This window comes from Rhinoderma darwinii, chromosome 12 (genome assembly GCF_050947455.1).
Source record: "Rhinoderma darwinii isolate aRhiDar2 chromosome 12, aRhiDar2.hap1, whole genome shotgun sequence".
In the NCBI taxonomy this organism is placed as follows: Eukaryota; Metazoa; Chordata; class Amphibia; order Anura; family Rhinodermatidae; genus Rhinoderma; species Rhinoderma darwinii.
In genome coordinates this window covers 81,248,022-81,268,225 of record NC_134698.1, presented here as the reverse complement: position 1 = coordinate 81,268,225, position 20,204 = coordinate 81,248,022, and the positions used below count along the sequence as shown (strand labels likewise).

The window sequence follows — 20,204 nt, the reverse complement described above, 5'->3', positions numbered from 1 at the left end:
CTCTGGATCAAAGTTCTGTCTGTCGGTCATAGTAGAAAAGCGTTCCTTGTTTTTATAGGATTCTGCGAGTGGCCCCATCCTCTCCAGGACACCGTCCATCTCCCCCACCACTTGTGCGAGTTGCATCCCGAGTGAGTAAAGCTGAGCAGCATATACGGCTTCATTCTTAGGATTGGCGTTCTTCAGTTTATATTCACAGTCAATTTGTATTTGCAGCATTTGTTTTTGGCTCTGTAACTCTCCCATCCTCCTCACCAGAGCAGGGATTTCCTCCGCCAGTTGCAGCTCAGGCGCACGCTCTGTCTCTTTAGACTGTGGGCTCTGCTGGTGCAGGATCTCAGGCTGTCTGAATGCCGCTGACCCCTCCAGATTAACCGTCCCAGCTCCACTGGTCTCACACCCTGCTGGATCACACTCTCCAAGGCTTGTAACAGTTGTAGAAACACCTTGAGTATTCCTTGCAGGTTTTGCCTCCACAGACTTTTCAATGTTTTTACTGCTGCTAGACCTTGTGCGGTCTGAGCACGCCACGCTGGCCACCCATTCACTCTGCTGCAATGTCAGTCTCTCCAGGGATGTTCTCCGCTGTCTGGATGCTGGAGGGGTGAGCTGCACCACAGGTGCCTGTAATGTGCTCTGCCCCACCAGTGCTTCACTCTCACAAGTACTTCTTACTGCTGCAACATTAGCTTTACTCACTTTACATTCTTCATCTTCCTTCCTTGTGCCGCTGGTGCTTCCATCCTGAGTGTTACAATGCTCAACATTCACTTTGGGACTTGTATCCACATTAGAAAGAGCCTGGGAGTTTTCTCCCAGTAGAGGCCTGGAAGCCTGGGCCTTGCGTGGGGAGAGTCCCCGCCCGGGGTGGCCCCGCCCTGGGCTATCTCCAGACATGAGGAGAGCTACAGACACACAACCTCACAGCAAGGAGGCAGTACTATAGTAGTTATATTCTTGTATATAGGGAGCAGTATTATAGTAGTTATATTCTTGTATATAGGAGCAGTATTATAGTAGTTATATTCTTATATATAGGGGCAGTATTATAGTAGTTATATTCTTGTATATAGGGGGCAGTATTATAGTAGTTATATTCTTGTATATAGGAGCAGTATTATAGTAGTTATATTCCGGTATATACGTGGCAGTATTATAGTAGCTATATTCTTGTTTATAGGAGCAGTATTATAGTAGTTATATTCTTGTATATAGGGGGCAGTATTATAGTAGTTATATTCTTGTATATAGGAGCAGTATTATAGTAGTTATATTCTTGTATATAGGAGCAGTATTATAGTAGTTATATTATTGTATATAGGGAGCAGTATTATAGTAGTTATATTCTTGTATATAGGAGGCAGTATTATAGTAGTTATATTCTTGTATATAGGGGGCAGTATTATAGTAGTTATAGTCTTGTATATAGGAGCAGTATTATAGTAGTTATATTCTTATATATAGGAGCAGTATTATAGTAGTTATATTCTTGTATATAGGAGGCAGTATTATAGTAGTTATATTCTTGTATATAGAGAGCAGTATTATAGTAGTTATATTCTTGTATATAAGGGGCAGTATTATAGTAGTTATATTCCTGTATATAGGGGCAGTATTATAGTAGTTATATTCTTGTATATAGGGGCAGTATTATAGTAGTTATATTCTTGTATATAGGGGGCAGTATTATAGTAGTTATATTCTTGTATATAGGAGGCGGTATTATAGTAGTTATATTCTTGTATATAGGAGGCGGTATTATAGTAGTTATATTCTTGTATATAGGGGGCAGTATTATAGTAGTTATATTCTTGTATATAGGGGCAGTATTATAGTAGTTATAGTCTTGTATATAGGAGCAGTATTATAGTAGTTATATTCTTGTATATAGGAGGCAGTATTATAGTAGTTATATTCTTGTATATAGGAGCCGTATTATAGTAGTTATATTCTTGTATATAGGGAGCAGTATTATAGTAGTTATATTCTTGTATATAGGAGCAGTATTATAGTAGTTATATTTTTAGCTACGCTTTGCTCCTGGTTTTGGAACAATTTTCCCTTAATCCAGTACATTTAGCATAATACAATTGTGTCATATCCTTGGTCAATGGAAATAAATCAACTGTATAATATGATATTAGTCCAAAGCTTAATATCACAGGAAGATTCTGGAATGAAAAATCTATTTAATATAAAACGTGTCATGCAGCATTTATGATTTAGCCATGAAAGATATTTTCTGCTGAAACAAATTTATAATCTTAGAGACATTCATGGACAAGTCACAACCTCACTGGCCTTTTTCATTGCTGCTTTCTATGGCAGATGTATGCAAAAGAGAGAGACACACGGTAGCAAACCTCACAAAATTTATAATTTGTAGGCGCAACCGAGGCTACAATGTTTTCAGCACAGAGTATTTAAGAAAAGGTGTTTGCTGTTTGTAGTGAAGACAGGGCTGCATGTGACAGAAGCAGTGTCATTATGTGAGAAGTGTTATAAAGACAAGCAGCAGATCACAGACAGAGTTAATTATTAAGCCTATGCAGTAGAATGAGAATGGTTTTCCAGGATCACAGAGTATTTCAGGAGAGGAGTGCGCTAAACTTTCAGGTCACAGACTGAGAGTTACACAGTGAAAGGAGAAGAGTCCACAGCAGCACAGAGTGTTTCAGGAGTGGAAATGGCAGATCATTTGGGAGGTCTATGGTGGAAAGTGTCAGGTCTTACAGTACAATAAACTTTAATATTTCAATTTCATTTAACCTTTTAATGGGAGTCAGAGATAAATCACATTTTAATCTTTATAACATTGTTACATTTTTATTATAATTATTTACATAGAAATTAAATAATCAACAAACAATAAAATGATCAATTCATTAATGTTTATTAAAAGTTACACAGTAGTCAGTCTCATGCAGCACCAGTCTGAGGCATTAAAATGTGCTACGTTTTCTAATCTAGTCGGGTAAAAAATCCATGATCATTTGGGCTCTGTTGGGGGTAGTTGTCATAGTAGAGTCACAACTGTGCAGCTCGAACAATGGACATAATAAAATCTGCTACATCGACTGGGTCATAGATACAATTCAACACACAAATGCTGGTAATCTCAGGGGTTCATAGAGATGAGGGGGACCAGTAACAACTAACAGGGGTGCCCCTTTCCGGTTCTGGTTTATCTGATTGCACCCTCAATTAAAGGACAAGAGGGCCCGATATAATTCTTCGCCTCCCTTGTAGGAGAACCGAAATGACTGACCATTAGTTGATTCCCTAATTTCTTTATTAATGCATCTGCTCAAATTCACATCATCCATTTGGAAGGGGACCTGATTTAGGGAACCCACTATCATTAGTCCCCACAGCAGCACCCACTCTCATTAGTCCCCACAGCAGCACCCACTCTCTAGTCCCCACAGCAGCACCCACTCATTAGTCCCCACAGCAGCACCCACTCTCATTAGTCCCCACAGCAGCACCCACACTCATTAGTCCCCACAGCAGCACCCACTCTCATTAGTCCCCACAGCAGCACCCACTCTCATTAGTCCCCACAGCAGCACCCACTCTCATTTGTTCCCACAGCAGCACCCACTCTCATTAGTCCCCACAGCAGCACCCACTCTCATTAGTCCCCACAGCAGCACCCACTCTCATTAGTCCCCACAGCAGCACCCACACTCATTGGTCCCCACAGCAGCACCCACTCTCATTAGTCCCCACAGCAGCACCCACTCTCATTTGTCCCCACAGCAGCACCCACTCTCATTAGTCCCAGCAGCAGCACCCACTCTCATTAGTCTCCACAGCAGCACCCACTCTCATTAGTCCCCGCAGCAGCACCCACACTCATTAGTCCCCGCAGCAGCATCCACACTCATTAGACCCCGCAGCAGCACCCACTCTCATTTGTCCCCACAGCAGAACCCACTCTCATTAGTCCCCACAGCAGCACCCACTCTCATTAGTCCCCACAGCAGCACCCACTCTCATTTGTCCCCACAGCAGAACCCACTCTCATTAGTCCCCACAGCAGCACCCACTCTCATTAGTCCCCACAGCAGCACCCACTCTCATTAGTCCCCACAGCAGCACCCACACTCATTGGTCCCCACAGCAGCACCCACTCTCATTAGTCCCCACAGCAGCACCCACTCTCATTAGTCCCCACAGCAGCACCCACTCTCATTAGTCCCCACAGCAGCACCCACTCTCATTAGTCCCCACAGCAGCACCCACTCTCATTAGTCCCCACAGCAGCACCCACTCTCATTAGTCCCCACAGCAGCACCCACTCTCATTAGTCCCCACAGCAGCACCCACTCTCATTAGTCCCCACAGCAGCACCCACTCTCATTAGTCCCCACAGCAGCACCCACTCTCATTGGTCCCCACAGCAGCACCCACTCTCATTAGTCCCCACAGCAGCACCCACACTCATTGGTCCCCACAGCAGCACCCACTCTCATTAGTCCCCACAGCAGCACCCACTCTCATTTGTCCCCACAGCAGCACCCACTCTCATTAGTCCCAGCAGCAGCACCCACTCTCATTAGTCTCCACAGCAGCACCCACTCTCATTAGTCCCCGCAGCAGCACCCACACTCATTAGTCCCCACAGCAGCATCCACACTCATTAGACCCCGCAGCAGCACCCACACTCATTAGTCCCCACAGCAGCACCCACACTCATTAGTCTCCACAGCAGCACCCACTCTCATTAGTCTCCACAGCAGCACCCACTCTCATTAGTCCCCACAGCAGCACCCACTCTCATTAGTCCCCACAGCAGCACCCACTATGATACATTAATAAAGCAGGACAGATACAATATAACTATAAAAACATAAATTCTTACAAATTAATTAGAAAACATGAAACCCACGATTAAGATGATTACAGCGACCTCTGGAGAGAAGGAGCACTCCCCTATGGTATGTGGTGGAATGACAACCATTAATATTCGCATCGTCCGCTCATCTACTTAATGTAAGAGCTCTCAAATCCTAGGAGAAGGTAAAGTCCATTATAAAAGCCATCTGTGAGCCGGCCATGTCTGAGGGCGAACATAAGCAGCGCTAATGGACAGCGCAGCCTCAGTGACCCCAATATAATTCCAGCAGTTTAGTGATATCTGACTACAACTCTCATCAGACTGGGGGAAATCTAGTTGTCTATTGCCAACTTAGCCAAAAATAGACACCAGAAAACAATAGACGGCAATGAGGTAGATAACAGTGAGAAGTGGTTCTTAGAAGTGGTTCTTTTTGCTTTGTGGTATTAGCCCTCCTGCAAGTTTTACTGCACATATTATATTACTAGGAGTTTTCCAAATTCTGTTTATCGGTTTCTTAGATATATCTGCTTCTGGGAAAGCTGGGTGACAACAATTTTGTAATCTGTTAGATCATAAGAATCATCACTCAGCCTTCCTAGTTTCCTGGGCAGTAATGTATCCAGGATCAAGGGATACATTACTGTATAACCAGGTTAGATGTGAAAATCAGGAACCTGGAAAAGCTGGGTGACAACAATCATGCCAGATGTTACAACTTACACAGGGCCAGAGTTTAGTCTGGCAAACCAGCCCAGGGAATGTGTTACTGCATAACATGCCTTATCAGGAGCCTGGAAAAGCAGGGTGACAAAACGTATGGAAGTTTAGAGTGGTTGTCACCCAGCTTTTCTAGGCTCCTGATGGGTATATAAGCTTTCCCATGTACTGAATATCTACATAGAACTACAGATAAAAGGATAATACAGGATCATGTGCAGAAAAAGTTACAATAAGGTGAAAACAACACAAACATTGACACAAAGTCACCTGGAAGTTTCCTTAAAGGGACACGTTACATTCCTTGATACTTGGAGTATTTGTATCCCAGGGTAGATGAGCTGCAAAGAAAATCCTTGTTCCTGTAACAGGGAAAGTAGGGGGTGGCGCATTCATCGGGACCTTGTCCCAGCTCATCATTTTCTGGGTAGTCGTTGGGGGTCCCGTTATATCTCTGCAGCCACTCTTCAAATATCCTGCAAGACGATAGTTACACTTCAATGCATTGTTGCAAATATTACACGTGGGCTTCATATAGTGTCTCCAGTAAAGTCTAGTCTAATGTATATAAAGCTGAATCATTCAGCTTTCTAATATACTTTATGTTTATGCATCACTATCTCTGCTTGCTGTCAGTGAATGTAACCTTTCAAACCCCTTTTTTTTTTTTTACCTTGTCCTGATCACACAACTTCAGTTAGTTACAATGTATCAGTGCAGGTAAGAGCCCTGGAGCCTAGAAAGATTTCTACTGATGATGTGTTTAGCTCACTAAGGATTGACTGCTCCGATACAATGTAACAAACTGCAGCTGTGAGAGCAGGACCAGGTTATTAAGTATATATTTTTTTCTCTGTAACCACAGTAGCCAGGCAAACCGTTAAGGTTTACAGTATTAGATGGTGGTTACATTCTGCCCCTTTATCTGTTTCTGGGTAAGATGGGTGACAACCTCTATGGCTGCCATCACAGCTTGCGCCAGGGTTGTCAGACAGCTTTCCCAAGTTCCTGAATGGCAAATCTGCCTAGTTGTGCGGGTATACAGGAGCAAGGGATTTATCACTGCATAACAAGATAGGATTGACGTTCAGGATTCTAGAAAAGATGGATGACCAGTCCTCTGCGGAGGGCAATGAGAGTCATATTGGTTTTTAAAAGTGATTTTGAAATGTTTAATTTTAATAATTTTATAAATAAAATGGAAACAAAGGAACTTACTTGTCAATAAAGCCGTGATGCAGCAGGAAGATGGGGTCATTGCTGGAGATGGGGACCTGGGACATTGTTCCCCCAAAGTAAATGTGAACCAAGTTGTGCATATTACGCTCCAGTGTCATCCCATCTGACGACCTCAGAAATCCTGAAAAACGGATCAAACACCCGGAGACTTAGTGATCACACATATAATAAGCCCTTAGCAGATGGGAGCCCAGGAACGGATTTTAGGGTCCAGGATCTTCCCTTATCCACAATATCCCCATCCCCCCCCCCCCCCCATACATCATATTACTGTGGGCCAGGAATCCTACATACATACTGCTGTTTGCTGTGCTGCTTTAGTGGCCCCATGACCTGCACCACCAGGAAGCTCAGCAAACAGCACCCCAAATCTTAGCTTCCCTTTTAGTACAACATGAAGAAGATACATTGATTGTGACCTGTATAACCCACCTTCTAAAGCATTCCGGAAGCTCCTCCGGGATGTCACATTGTACGGGGGTCTATCAAAGTCTTTCCATTTGAGGGTGTTCTCCACATCTTGGAAGGAGGGGAGTGCTTTGACCCGGGGGTCTGCGCCAGGCTTCCTGTGCAGTCTCTCCATCTGGCACTCGTCACCAGCAGTTTGGCAAATGGCGTCAGCATAATTGAACCCACTGCAAATAGACTGATGCAGGGGAATAGAGTATTAGCCTTACCACAGTAATGGGGGGCACCAGGGGATGAAAGGGAGTTGGGGGCTCTCCAGTTGTAGGAGCTTCTACTATGTCTATGAATTGTGACGTTTGCATTATGCATTGCTCCTGGACCTTCCCTTTAAATCAACACATCAGGTTTATTACTTTTGGATTTTTTTTTGCTAATCCCGATTTGCATCATATGTTATACTCCAGTCACATCCGGAGCTGCATTTACAATACCAATGCTTACCACTAAGAGTGTCGCAACTTAAATATACAGATACGCGTTCTGCAGCAGGTCATTATGGCATGTTTTTTTTTTTTTTTTTTTTAAATAAGACTCTTGTATCTGGGGTCTGGTTTAAAACCTACATCACCCACAATGCAATACAGCAGTGCATTTTCTAAGCAGATACTGAACCATTAGGGCGGGTTCACACATGGCGGAATTTCACTTAAATTCCGCTGCGGACACTCCGCAGCGTTATTCCGCAGCGGAGCCGTTTCTCCATTGACTTTCACTTTAATTTAGCAGTGTTCGTTTACACGATGCGTACAATTCCGCTGCGGAGCATAGGCTGCGGAGCGGAATTTGGTGTCCGCAGCATGCTCTGTCTGTTGCGGAGCAGTGGCGGACTCATGGCGGAATTTCTCCATTGACTTCAATGGAGATTCAAAGTTCCGCAATGAAGTCCGCAGCTGTCATGCACATGTTATGTGTGCTGCGGATGCGTCTTGCTTTTTTAACTTGACATTTCTTCATTCTGGCTGGACCTATGTATTTCTAGGTCTACAGCCAGACTGAGGAAGTCAATGGGGCTCCCGTAATGACGGGAGCGTTGCTAGGAGACGTCAGTAAATAGTCACTGTCCAGGGTGCTGAAAGAGTTAAGCGATCGGCAGTAACTGTTTCTGCACCCGGGACAGTGACTACCGATCCCAATATACATGTATCTGTAAAAAAAAATGAAGTTCGTACTTACCGAGAACTCCCTGTTTCTGTCTCCAGTCCGGCCTCCCAGGATGACGTTTCAGTGTAAGTGACGGCTGCAGCCAATCACAGGCCAAGCACAGGCTGCAGCGGTCACATGGACTGCCGCGTCATCCAGGGAGGTCGGGCTGGATGCCGAAGGAGGGACGCGTCATAAAGACAACGGGCGGTAAGTATGAATTTCTTTTACTATCACTAGGGAAAGTGCTGTCCCTTCTCTCTATCCTGCACTGATAGGGAGAAGGGAAGCACTTTTCCCGCAGTCCGCAGCAGCTAGTCCGCATCAATTTTCTGCACATTTTGTGCAGATCCGCAGCCGTAATCCGCAACCCGGATTAGGTGCGGCATTGATGCGGACAGTTGCGGAGGAATTCCGCCATGTGTGGTCATGCCCTTAGGGAGCAACAGGGAGGTATGAACCTGAATTGTTAAAAGAAAACCTGCGGAATTATGAATGCAGCTCTGGATGTGACTAGAGGAGGATGAAATTAAAGATGATAAGCAAAGCAAAGGGTTTACAAAGACGCCACTCATGGATACTCACTTTCCAAAAAGCAAAGTGGGAGTTGTCATCCAGGAAGCCCTGTTCATTACTCGCTCCCAGGAATTCATTGGTGCAGATGGAGCAGTTTTTTTCTCCCCTCCAGTCATAATAAGGAATAGCGAAGTCTTCGTCTCCCGTCAGGAGCTGGATTTGCCTCTCCAAGAACATGAGACCCAGACGATGCCAACCAGGGAAGGCCGGACCCTGGTGAGCGTAGTTTTTGGAATTATCAAATGTGCCATTGATCAGAATGGGCTTCATGGAGTAATAATGGATCCAAGAAAAAACGTCAAAGATGGAGGCGTCCACAAAGCGGTACGTGTCCCTGTGGTGTCTGTCCCCCGTGGTCAGGATCACAAAATCCACACTTTTTGTGACTTTGGCCAAAGCCAAGTAACTGAAGAATCTCTTCCTTTCCAAAAACGAGAGCTGGCGAATCTCCTTCCGGACCACGGTATTCTGGCGATCGCACTTGTCTCCATAGTAACCGTATTTGCACCGGCCACAATTGTAGCCGCTGTAGTTTCCAAAGCATTTGCAAGTGTTGTCGAAATAATAGCGCGGCCAGTCCAGACGATCATCATAAGACTGGCGAACTTTTCCCACAGCCAGTGACGTAAAAACAACATCGTTCTTGCACCCGCCACGTCCGGATAGTGACCCGCATGGGCTGCCATCCTCCCATAGTGGGCAGCACGTTTTTGTCCGAAATGCTGCAGTTGTGGTACAGGATCTGGGGAACTGACTGTGGACCGCACCAAGGAAAAGAGCAAATAATGTACACAGTGTAAACATGGTGCCCAGCAGATGTACCCCCTATGGGAAAAACGAAAAGAATCACAATATTACATAACAGTAACAATGTATCAGAGATAAAGATAAGGAAAAAGTTCTAACAAAAATGCCCTAACACTTTATATTCTTATATATAGGGGGAACTATTATAGTAGTTATATTCTTATATATAGGGGGAACTATTATAGTAGTTATATTCTTATATATAGGGGGCAGTATTAGGCTGGGTTCACACGTGGCGGAATTTCACTAAAATTCCGCTGCGGACACTCCGCAGCGTTAATCCGCAGCGGAGCCGTTTGTCCATTGACTTACACTTTAATTTAGCAGTGTTCGTTTAGACGAGGCGTAAAATTCCGCTGCGGAGCATAGGCTGCGGAGCGGAATTTGGTGTCCGCAGCATGCTCTGTCTGTTGCGGAGCAGTGGCGGACTCATGGCGGAATTTCTCCATTGACTTCAATGGAGATTCTAATTTCCGCAATGAAGTCCGCAGCTGTCATGCACATGTTATGTGTGCTGCGGATCCGTCTTGCTTTTTTAACTTGACATTTCTTCATTCTGGCTGGACCTATGTATTTCTAGGTCTACAGCCAGACTGAGGAAGTCAATGGGGCTCCCGTAATTACGGGAGCGTTGCTAGGAGACGTCAGTAAATAGTCACTGTCCAGGGTGCTGAAAGAGTTAAGCGATCGGCAGTAACTGTTTCTGCACCCGGGACAGTGACTACCGATCTCAATATACATGTATCTGTAAAAAAAAATTAAGTTCATACTTACCGAGAACTCCCTGCTTCTGTCTCCAGTCCGGCTTCCCAGGATGACGTTTCAGTCTAAGTGACGGCTGCAGCCAATCACAGGCTGCAGCGGTCACATGGACTGCCGCGTCATCCAGGGAGGTCGGGCTGGATGCCGAAAGAGGGACGCGTCACCAAGACAACGGCCGGTAAGTATGAAATTCGTTTACTTTCACTAGGGAAAGTGCTGTCCCTTCTCTCTATCCTGCACTGATAGGGAGAAGGGAAGCACTTTTCCCGCAGTCCGCAGCAGCTAGTCCGCATCAATTTACTGCACATTTTGTAGGGGCAGTATTATAGTAGTTATATTCTTGTATATAGGGGCAGTATTATAGTAGTTATATTCTTGTATATAGGTGCAGTATTATAGTAGTTATATTCTTGTGTATAGGAGCAGTAATATAGTAGTTATATTCTTGTATATAGGAGCAGTATTATAATAGTTATATTCTTGTATATAGGGGCAGTATTATAGTAGTAATATTCTTGTATATAGGAGCAGTATTATAGTAGTTATATTCTTGTATGTAGGGGCAGTATTATGGTAGTTATATTCTTGTATGTAGGGGCAGTATTATAGTAGTTATATTCTTGTATATAGGAGCAGTATTATAGTAGTTATATTCCTGTATATAGGGACAGTATTATAGTAGTTATATTCTTGTATACAGGAGTAGTATTAGGCTGGGTTCACATGAGCACATTAACGTCCGTAATGGACGGACGTATTTCGGCCGGAAGTCCCGGACCGAACACAGTCCAGGGAGCCGGGCTCCTAGCATCATAGTTATGTACGATGCTAAGAGTCCCTGCCCCTCCGTGGAACTACTGTCCCGTACTGAAAACATGATTACAGTACGGGACAGTTGTCCTGCAGCGAGGCAGGGACTCCTAGCATTGTACATAAGTATGATGCTAGGAGCCCGGCTCCCTGCACTGTGTTCGGTCCGGCACTTGCGGCCGAAACTCGTCCGTCAATTACGGACGTAATGTGGTCGTGTGAACATACCCTCATAGTAGTTATATTCTTGTATACAGGAGTAGTATTATAGTAGTTATATTCTTATATATAGGGAGCAGCACTATAGTAGTTATATTCTTATATATAGGGTGTAGTATTATAGTAGTTATATTCTTGTATATAGGGGGCAGTATTATAGTAGTTATATTCTTGTATATAGGGGCAGTATTATAGTAGTTATATTCTTGTATATAGGAGCAGTATTATAGTAGTTATATTCTTGTATATAGGGGCAGTATTATAGTAGTTATATTCTTGTATATAGGAGCAGTGTTATAGTAGTTATATTCTTGTATATAGGGGCAGTATTATAGTAGTTATATTCTTGTATATAGGAGCAGTATTATAGTAGTTATATTCTTGTATATAGGAGCAGTATTACAGTAGTTATATTCTTGTATATAGGAGCAGTATTATAGTAGTTATATTCTTGTATATAGGGGGCAGTATTATAGTAGTTATATTCTTGTATATAGGAGCAGTATTATAGTAGTTATATTCTTGTATATAGGGGCAGTATTATAGTAGTTATATTCTTGTATATAGGGGGCAGTATTATAGTAGTTATATTCTTGTATATAGGAGCAGTATTATAGTAGTTATATTCTTGTATATAGGGGCAGTATTATAGTAGTTATATTCTTGTATATAGGAGGCAGTATTATAGTAGTTATATTCTTGTATATAGGGAGCAGTAGTATAGTAGTTATATTCTTGTATATAGGGAGCAGTAGTATAGTAGTTATATTCTTGTATATAGGGAGCAGTAGTATAGTAGCTATATTCTTGTATATAGGGGAAGTTTTAGGGCATGACCACACGTGGCGGATTTCCACCGCAACTGTCCGCATCAATGCCGCACAGAATCTGCGTTGCAGATTCTGCTGCGGATCTGCACAAAATGTGCAGTAAATTGATGCGGACTAGCTGCTGCGGACTGCTGGAAAAGTGCTTCCCTTCTCCCTATTCAGTGCAGGATAGAGAGAAGGGACAGCACTTTCCCTAGTGAAAGTAAACGAATTTCATACTTACCGGCCGTTGTCTTGGTGACGCGTCCCTCTTTCGGCATCCAGCCCGACCTCCCTGGATGACGCGCCAGTCCATGTGACCGCTGCAGCCTGTGCTTGGCCTGTGATTGGCTGCAGCCGTCACTTAGACTGAAACGTCATCCTGGGAGGCCGGACTGGAGACAGAAGCAGGGAGTTCTCGGTAAGTATGAACTTATATTTTTTGACAGGTTGCTGTATATTGGGATCGGTAGTCACTGTCCAGGGTGCAGAAACAGTTACTGCCGATCGCTTAACTCTTTCAGCACCCTGGACAGTGACTATTTACAGACGTCTCCTAGCAACGCTCCCTTCATTACGGGAGCCCCATTGACTTCCTCAGTCTGGCTGTAGACCTAGAAATACATAGGTCCAGCCAGAATGAAGAAATGTCATGGCAAAAAAGCAAGACGTATCCGCAGCACACATAACATGTGCATGACAGCTGCGGACTTCATTGCGGAATTTAGAATCTCCATTGAAGTCAATGGAGAAATTCCGCCATGAGTCCGCCACTGCTCCGCAACAGACAGAGCATGCTGCGGACACCAAATTCCGCTCCGCAGCCTATGCTCCGCAGCGGAATGTTACGCATCGTCTAAACGAACACTTCTAAATAGAAGTGGAAGTCAATGCAGAAACGGCTCCGCTGCGGATTAACGCTGCGGAGTGTCCGCAGCGGAATTTAAGTGAAATTCCGCCACGTGTGAACCCAGCCTTATAGTAGTTATATTCTTGTATATAGGGGCAGTATTATAGTAGTTATATTCTTGTAATGTAGGGGCAGTATTATAGTAGTTATATTCTTGTATATAGGGGGCAGTATTATAGTAGTTATATTCTTGTATATAGGAGCAGTATTATAGTAGTTATATTCTTTTCTATAGGGGCAGTATTATAGTAGTTATATTCTTGTATATAGGGCAGTATTATAGTAGTTATATTCTTGTATATAGGGGCAGTATTATAGTAGTTATATTCTTGTATATAGGAGCAGTATTATAGTAATTATATTCTTGTATATAGGGGCAGTATTACAGTAGTTATATTCTTGTATATAGGGCCAGTATTACAGTAGTTATATTCTTGTATATATGGGCAGTATTATAGTAGTTATATTCTTGTATATAATGGGGCAGTATTATAGTAATTATATTCTTGTATATAGAGCAGTATTATAGTAATTATATTCTTGTATATAGGGGCAGTATTACAGTAGTTATATTCTTGTATATAGGGCCAGTATTACAGTAGTTATATTCTTGTATATATGGGCAGTATTATAGTAGTTATATTCTTGTATATAGGGGCAGTATTATAGTTGTTATATTCTTGTATATAGGATGTAATGATGGGGTAGGAAAACAGACAAGTGAGCCCTAATCTACCCGCCACTCAGTCCCTGCCTACTTGCAATGACCCGCCCTTGGCGACGGGGTACAACTGGGCGACAGTCCCTACGCTCAATAAGTGCACGACAGACAAACAGACAAGGGAACACAGAAGCTAAGGGAAATGGGGCAGTTGCCCACGGCAACACCGTGAGCAACAAGAGTAGTGAACGAGCCGAGTCAAACCAGGAGTGTACGAGGTACCAAACGCAGAGCAGGAGAGTAGTCAGTAAGCCAGGGTCAATATGAAGCAGGGACAAATAGTTCAAGAAGCTGCAGCAGGGCCAGGAAACCAACAGAGAAGAATCACAAGCAAAGGAGGAACAGGAAAGGCAGGTATAAATATACAGAGGGCGGGAGCTAGCTCCGTCTGGCCAGGCTGTGATAGGCTCTCCCACTCCTAAGCCTGCCATCCTGAGTGGTGGAAGATGGAGTCAGTCTCACAGACATAGAAGCAGGTGCAGCCTGATTACCTATGGGCGTTGACAAAGAAGATGTGCCTGACAGATTCTTTACATAGGAGCAGTATTATAGTAGTTATATCTTGTATATAGGGGCAGTATTATAGTAGTTATATCTTATATATAGGGAGCAGTATTATAGTAGTTATATTCTTGTATATAGGGGCAGTATTATAGTAGTTATAATCTTGTATATAGGGGGCAGTATTATAGTAGTCATATTCTTGTATATAGGAGCAGTATTATAGTAGTTATATTCTTGTATATAGGAGGCAGTATTATATTTGTTATATTCTTGTATATAGGGGGCAGTATTATAGTAGTTATATTCTTGTATATAGGGGGCAGTATTATAGTAGTTATATTCTTGTATATAGGGTCAGTATTATAGTAGGTATATTCTTGTATATAGAGGCAGTATTATAGTAGTTACATTTTTGTATATAGGAGCAGTATTATAGTAGTTATATTCTTGTATATAGGAGAAGTATTATAGTAGTTATATTCTTGTATATAGGGGCAGTATTATAGTAGTTATATTCTTGTATATAGGGGGGCAGTATTATAGTAGTTACATTCTTGTATATAGGGGCAGTATTATAGTAGTTATATTCTTGCATATAGGAGAAGTATTATAGTAGTTATATTATTGTATATAGGGGGCAGTATTATAGTAGTTATATTCTTGTACATAGGGGGCAGTATTATAGTAGTTATAGCCCTGTATATAGGAGCAGTATTATAGTAGTTATATTCTTGTATACAGGGGCAGTATTATAGTAGTTATATTCCTGTATATAGGAGGCCGTATTATAGTAGTTATATTCTTGTATATAGGGGGAAGTATTATAGTAGTAATATTCTTGTATATAGGGGGCAGTATTATAGTAGTTATATTCTTGTATATAGGAGGCAGTATTATAGTAGTTATATTCTTGTATATAGGGGGCAGTATTATAGTAGTTATATTCTTGTATATAGGGAGCAGTATTATAGTAGTTATGTTCCTGTATATAGGAGGAAGTATTATAGTAGTTATATACTTGTATATAGGAGCAGTATTATAGTAGCTATATTCTTGTATATAGGGGGCAGTATTATAGTAGTTATATTCTTGTGTATAGGAGGCAGTATTATAGTAGTTATATTCTTGTATATAGGGAGCAGTATTATAGTAGTTATATTCTTGTATATAGGGGGCAGTATTATAGTAGTTATATTCTTGTATATAGGGGCAGTATTATAGTAGTTATATTCTTGTATATAGGGGGCAGTATTATAGTAGTTATGTTCCTGTATATAGGAGGAAGTATTATAGTAGTTATATACTTGTATATAGGAGCAGTATTATAGTAGCTATATTCTTGTATATAGGGGGCAGTATTATAGTAGTTATATTCTTGTGTATAGGAGGCAGTATTATAGTAGTTATATTCTTGTATATAGGGAGCAGTATTATAGTAGTTATATTCTTGTATATAGGGGGCAGTATTATAGTAGTTATATTCTTGTATATAGGGGCAGTATTATAGTAGTTATATTCTTGTATATAGGGGGCAGTATTATAGTAGTTATATTCTTGTATATAGAGGCAGTATTATAGTAGTTATATTCTTGTATATAGGGGCAGTATTATAGTAGTTATATTCTTGTATATAGTGGGCAGTATTATAGTAGTTATATTCTTGTATATAGAGGCAGTATTATAGTTGTTATATTCTTGTATATAGGGGGCAGTATTATAGTAGTTATATTCTTGTATATAGGGGGCAGTATTATAGTAGTTATATTCTTGTATATAGGGAGCAGTATTATAGTTGTTATATTCTTGTATATAGGGGGCAGTATTATAGTAGTTATATTCTTGTATATAGGGGGCAGTATTATAGAAGTTATATTCTTGTATATAGGAGGCAGTATTATAGTAGTTATATTCTTGTATATAGAGGCATTATTATAGTAGTTATATTCTTGTATATGGGGGTAGTATTATAGTAGTTATATTCTTGTATACAGGGGGCAGTATTATAGTAGTTATATTCTTGTATATAGGGGCAGTATTATAGTAGTTATATTCTTGTATATAAGGGGAGTATTATAGTAGTTATATTCTTGTATATAGGAGGCAGTATTATAGTAGTTATATTCTTGTATATAGGGGCAGTATTATAGTAGTTATATTCTTGTATATAGGAGGCAGTATTATAGTAGTTATATTCTTGTATATAGGGGCAGTATTATAGTAGTTATATTCTTGTATATAGGGGCAGTATTATAGTAGTTATATTCTTGTATATAGGAGGCAGTATTATAGTAGTTATATTCTTGTATATAGGGGCAGTATTATAGTAGTTATATTCTTGTATATAGGGGCAGTATTATAGTAGTTATATTCTTGTATATAGGAGGCAGTATTATAGTAGTTATATTCTTGTATATAGGGGCAGTATTATAGTAGTTATATTCTTGTATATAGGGGCAGTATTATAGTAGTTATATTCTTGTATATAGGGGTAGTATTATTATAGTAGTTATATTCTTGTATATAGGGGCAGTATTATAGTAGTTATATTCTTGTATATAGGGGCAGTATTATAGTAGTTATATTCTTGTATATAGGGGCAGTATTATAGTAGTTACATTCTTGTATATAGGGGCAGTATTATAATAGTTATATTCTTGTATATAGGGGCAGTATTATAGTAGTTATATTCCTGTATATAAGGGTAGTAATATAGTAGTTATATTCTTGTATATAGGGGCAGTATTCTAGTAGTTATATTCTTGCATATAGGAGCAGTATTATAGTAGTTATATTCTTGTATACAGGGGGCAGTATTATAGTAGTTATATTCTTGTATATAGGGGGCAGTATTATAGTAGTTATATTCTTGTATATAGGGGCAGTATTATAATAGTTATATTCTTGTATATAGGGGCAGTATTATAGTAGTTATATTCTTGCATATAGGAGCAGTATTATAGTAGTTATATTCTTGTATACAGGGGGCAGTATTATAGTAGTTATATTCTTGTATATAGGGGGCAGTATTATAGTAGTTATATTTTTGTATATAGGGGGCAGTATTCTAGTAGTTATATTCTTGCATATAGGAGCAGTATTATAGTAGTTATATTCTTGTATACAGGGGGCAGTATTATAGTAGTTATATTCTTGTATATAGGGGGCAGTATTATAGTAGTTATATTTTTGTATATAGGGGGCAGTATTCTAGTAGTTATATTCTTGTATATAGGGGCAGTATTATAGTAGTTATATTCTTGTACATAGGGGGTAGTATTATAGTAGTTATATTCTTGTATATAGGGAGCAGTATTATAGTAGTTATATTCTTGTATACAGGGGCAGTATTATAGTAGTTATATTCCTGTATATAGGAGGCCGTATTATAGTAGTTATATTCTTGTATATAGGGGGGCAGTATTATAGTAGTTATATTCTTGTATATAGGGGGCAGTATTATAGTAGTTATATTCTTGTATATAGGGGGCAGTATTATAGTAGTTATATTCTTGTATATAGGGGGCAGTATTATAGTAGTTATATTCTTGTATATAGGGAGAAGTATTATAGTAGTTATGTTCCTTTATATAGGAGGAAGTATTATAGTAGTTATATTCTTGTATATAGGAGCAGTATTATAGTAGTTATATTCTTGTATATAGGGGGCAGTATTATAGTAGTTATATTCTTGTATATAGGGAGCAGTATTATAGTAGTTATATTCTTGTATATAGGGGGCAGTATTATAGTAGTTATATTCTTGTATATAGGGGCAGTATTATAGTAGTTATATTCTTGTATATAGTGGGCAGTATTATAGTAGTTATATGCTTGTATATAGGAGCAGTATTATAGTAGTTATATTCTTGTATATAGAGGCAGTATTATAGTAGTTATATTCTTGTATATAGGGAGCAGTATTAGGGCGGGTTCACACATAGCGGAATTTCACTTAAATTCCGCTGCGGACACTCCGCAGCGTTAATCCGCAGCGGAGCCGTTTCTCCATTGACTTTCACTTTAATTTAGCAGTATTCGTTTACACGATGCGTACAATTCCGCTGCGGAGCATAGGCTGCGGAGCGGAATTTGGTGTCCGCAGCATGCTCTGTCTGTTGCGGAGCAGTGGCGGACTGGTTGCGGACTCATGGCGGAATTTCTCCATTGACTTCAATGGAGAGTCAAAATTCCGCAATGAAGTCCGCAGATCTTATGTGTGCTGCGGAGCGTATTGTTTTTACTACCATGACATTTCTTCATTCTGGCTGGACCTATGTATTTCTAGGTCTACAGCCAGACTGAGGAAGTCAATGGGGCTCCCGTAATGACGGGAGCGTTGCTAGGAGACGTCTGTAAATAGTCACTGTCCAGGGTGCTGAAAGAGTTACGCGATCAGCAGTAACTGTTTCTGCACCCGGGACAGTGACTACCGATCTCAATATACATGTATCTGTAAAAAAAAATATAAGTTCATACTTACCGAGAACTCCCTGCGTCTGTCTCCAGTCCGGCCTCCCAGGATGACGTTTCAGTGTAAGTGACGGCTGCAGCCAATCACAGGCCAAGCACAGGCTGCAGCGGTCACATGGACTGGAGCGTCATCCAGGGAGGTCGGGCCGGATGCCGAAAGAGGGACGCGTCACCAAGACAACGGGCGGTAAGTATGAAATTCTTTGACTTTCACTAGGGAAAGTGCTGTCTCTTCTCTCTATCCTGCACTGAATAGGGAGAAGAGAAGCACTTTTCCTGCAGTCCGCAGCGGCCAGTCCGCATCAATTTTCTGCACATTTTGTGCAGATCCGCTGCAGAATCTGCAACGCAGATTCTGTGCGGCATTGATGCGGACAGTTGCGGAGGAATTCCGCCATGTGTGGTCATGCCCTTATAGTAGTTATATTCTTGTATATAGGGGGCAGTATTATAGTAGTTATATTCTTGTATATAGGGGCAGTATTATAGTAGTTATATTCTTGTATATAAGGGGCAGTATTATAGTAGTTATATTCTTGTATATAGGAGGCAGTATTATAGTAGTTATATTCTTGTATATAGAGGCATTATTATAGTAGTTATATTCTTGTATATGGGGGTAGTATTATAGTAGTTATATTCTTGTATACAGGGGGCAGTATTATAGTAGTTATATTCTTGTATATAGGGGCAGTATTATAGTAGTTATATTCTTGTATATAGAGAGCAGTATTATAGTAGTTATATTCTTGTATATAGGAGCAGTATTATAGTAGTTATATTCTTGTATATAAGGGGAGTATTTTAGTAGTTATATTCTTGTATATAGGAGGCAGTATTATAGTAGTTATATTCTTGTGTATAGGGGCAGTATTATAGTAGTTATATTCTTGTATATAGGGGCAGTATTATAGTAGTTATATTCTTGTATATAGGAGGCAGTATTATAGTAGTTATATTCTTGTATATAGGGGCAGTATTATAGTAGTTATATTCTTGTATATAGGGGCAGTATTATAGTAGTTATATTCTTGTATATAGGGGTAGTATTATTATAGTAGGTATATTCTTGTATATAGGGGCAGTATTATAGTAGTTATATTCTTGTATATAGGGGCAGTATTATAGTAGTTATATTCTTGTATATAGGGGCAGTATTATAGTAGTTATATTCTTGTATATAGGGGCAGTATTATAATAGTTATA

At 40.6% G+C, this 20,204-nt stretch overlaps 1 protein-coding gene across 1 annotated transcript; it reads right to left on the bottom strand.

Moving 5' to 3' along the window:
* Window positions 1–5,858: 5,858 nt before the first annotated feature.
* Window positions 5,859–9,790, bottom strand: LOC142664607 (tyrosinase-like). Its single transcript, XM_075843770.1, has 4 exons — window positions 8,996–9,790; window positions 7,235–7,448; window positions 6,782–6,923; window positions 5,859–6,039 (listed from the first exon to the last, which is right to left on the bottom strand). The coding sequence occupies exons 1-4, from the start codon at window positions 9,788–9,790 to the stop codon at window positions 5,859–5,861; spliced, it is 1,332 nt and encodes a 443-aa protein (XP_075699885.1).
* Between the last annotated feature and the right edge of the window lie 10,414 nt (window positions 9,791–20,204).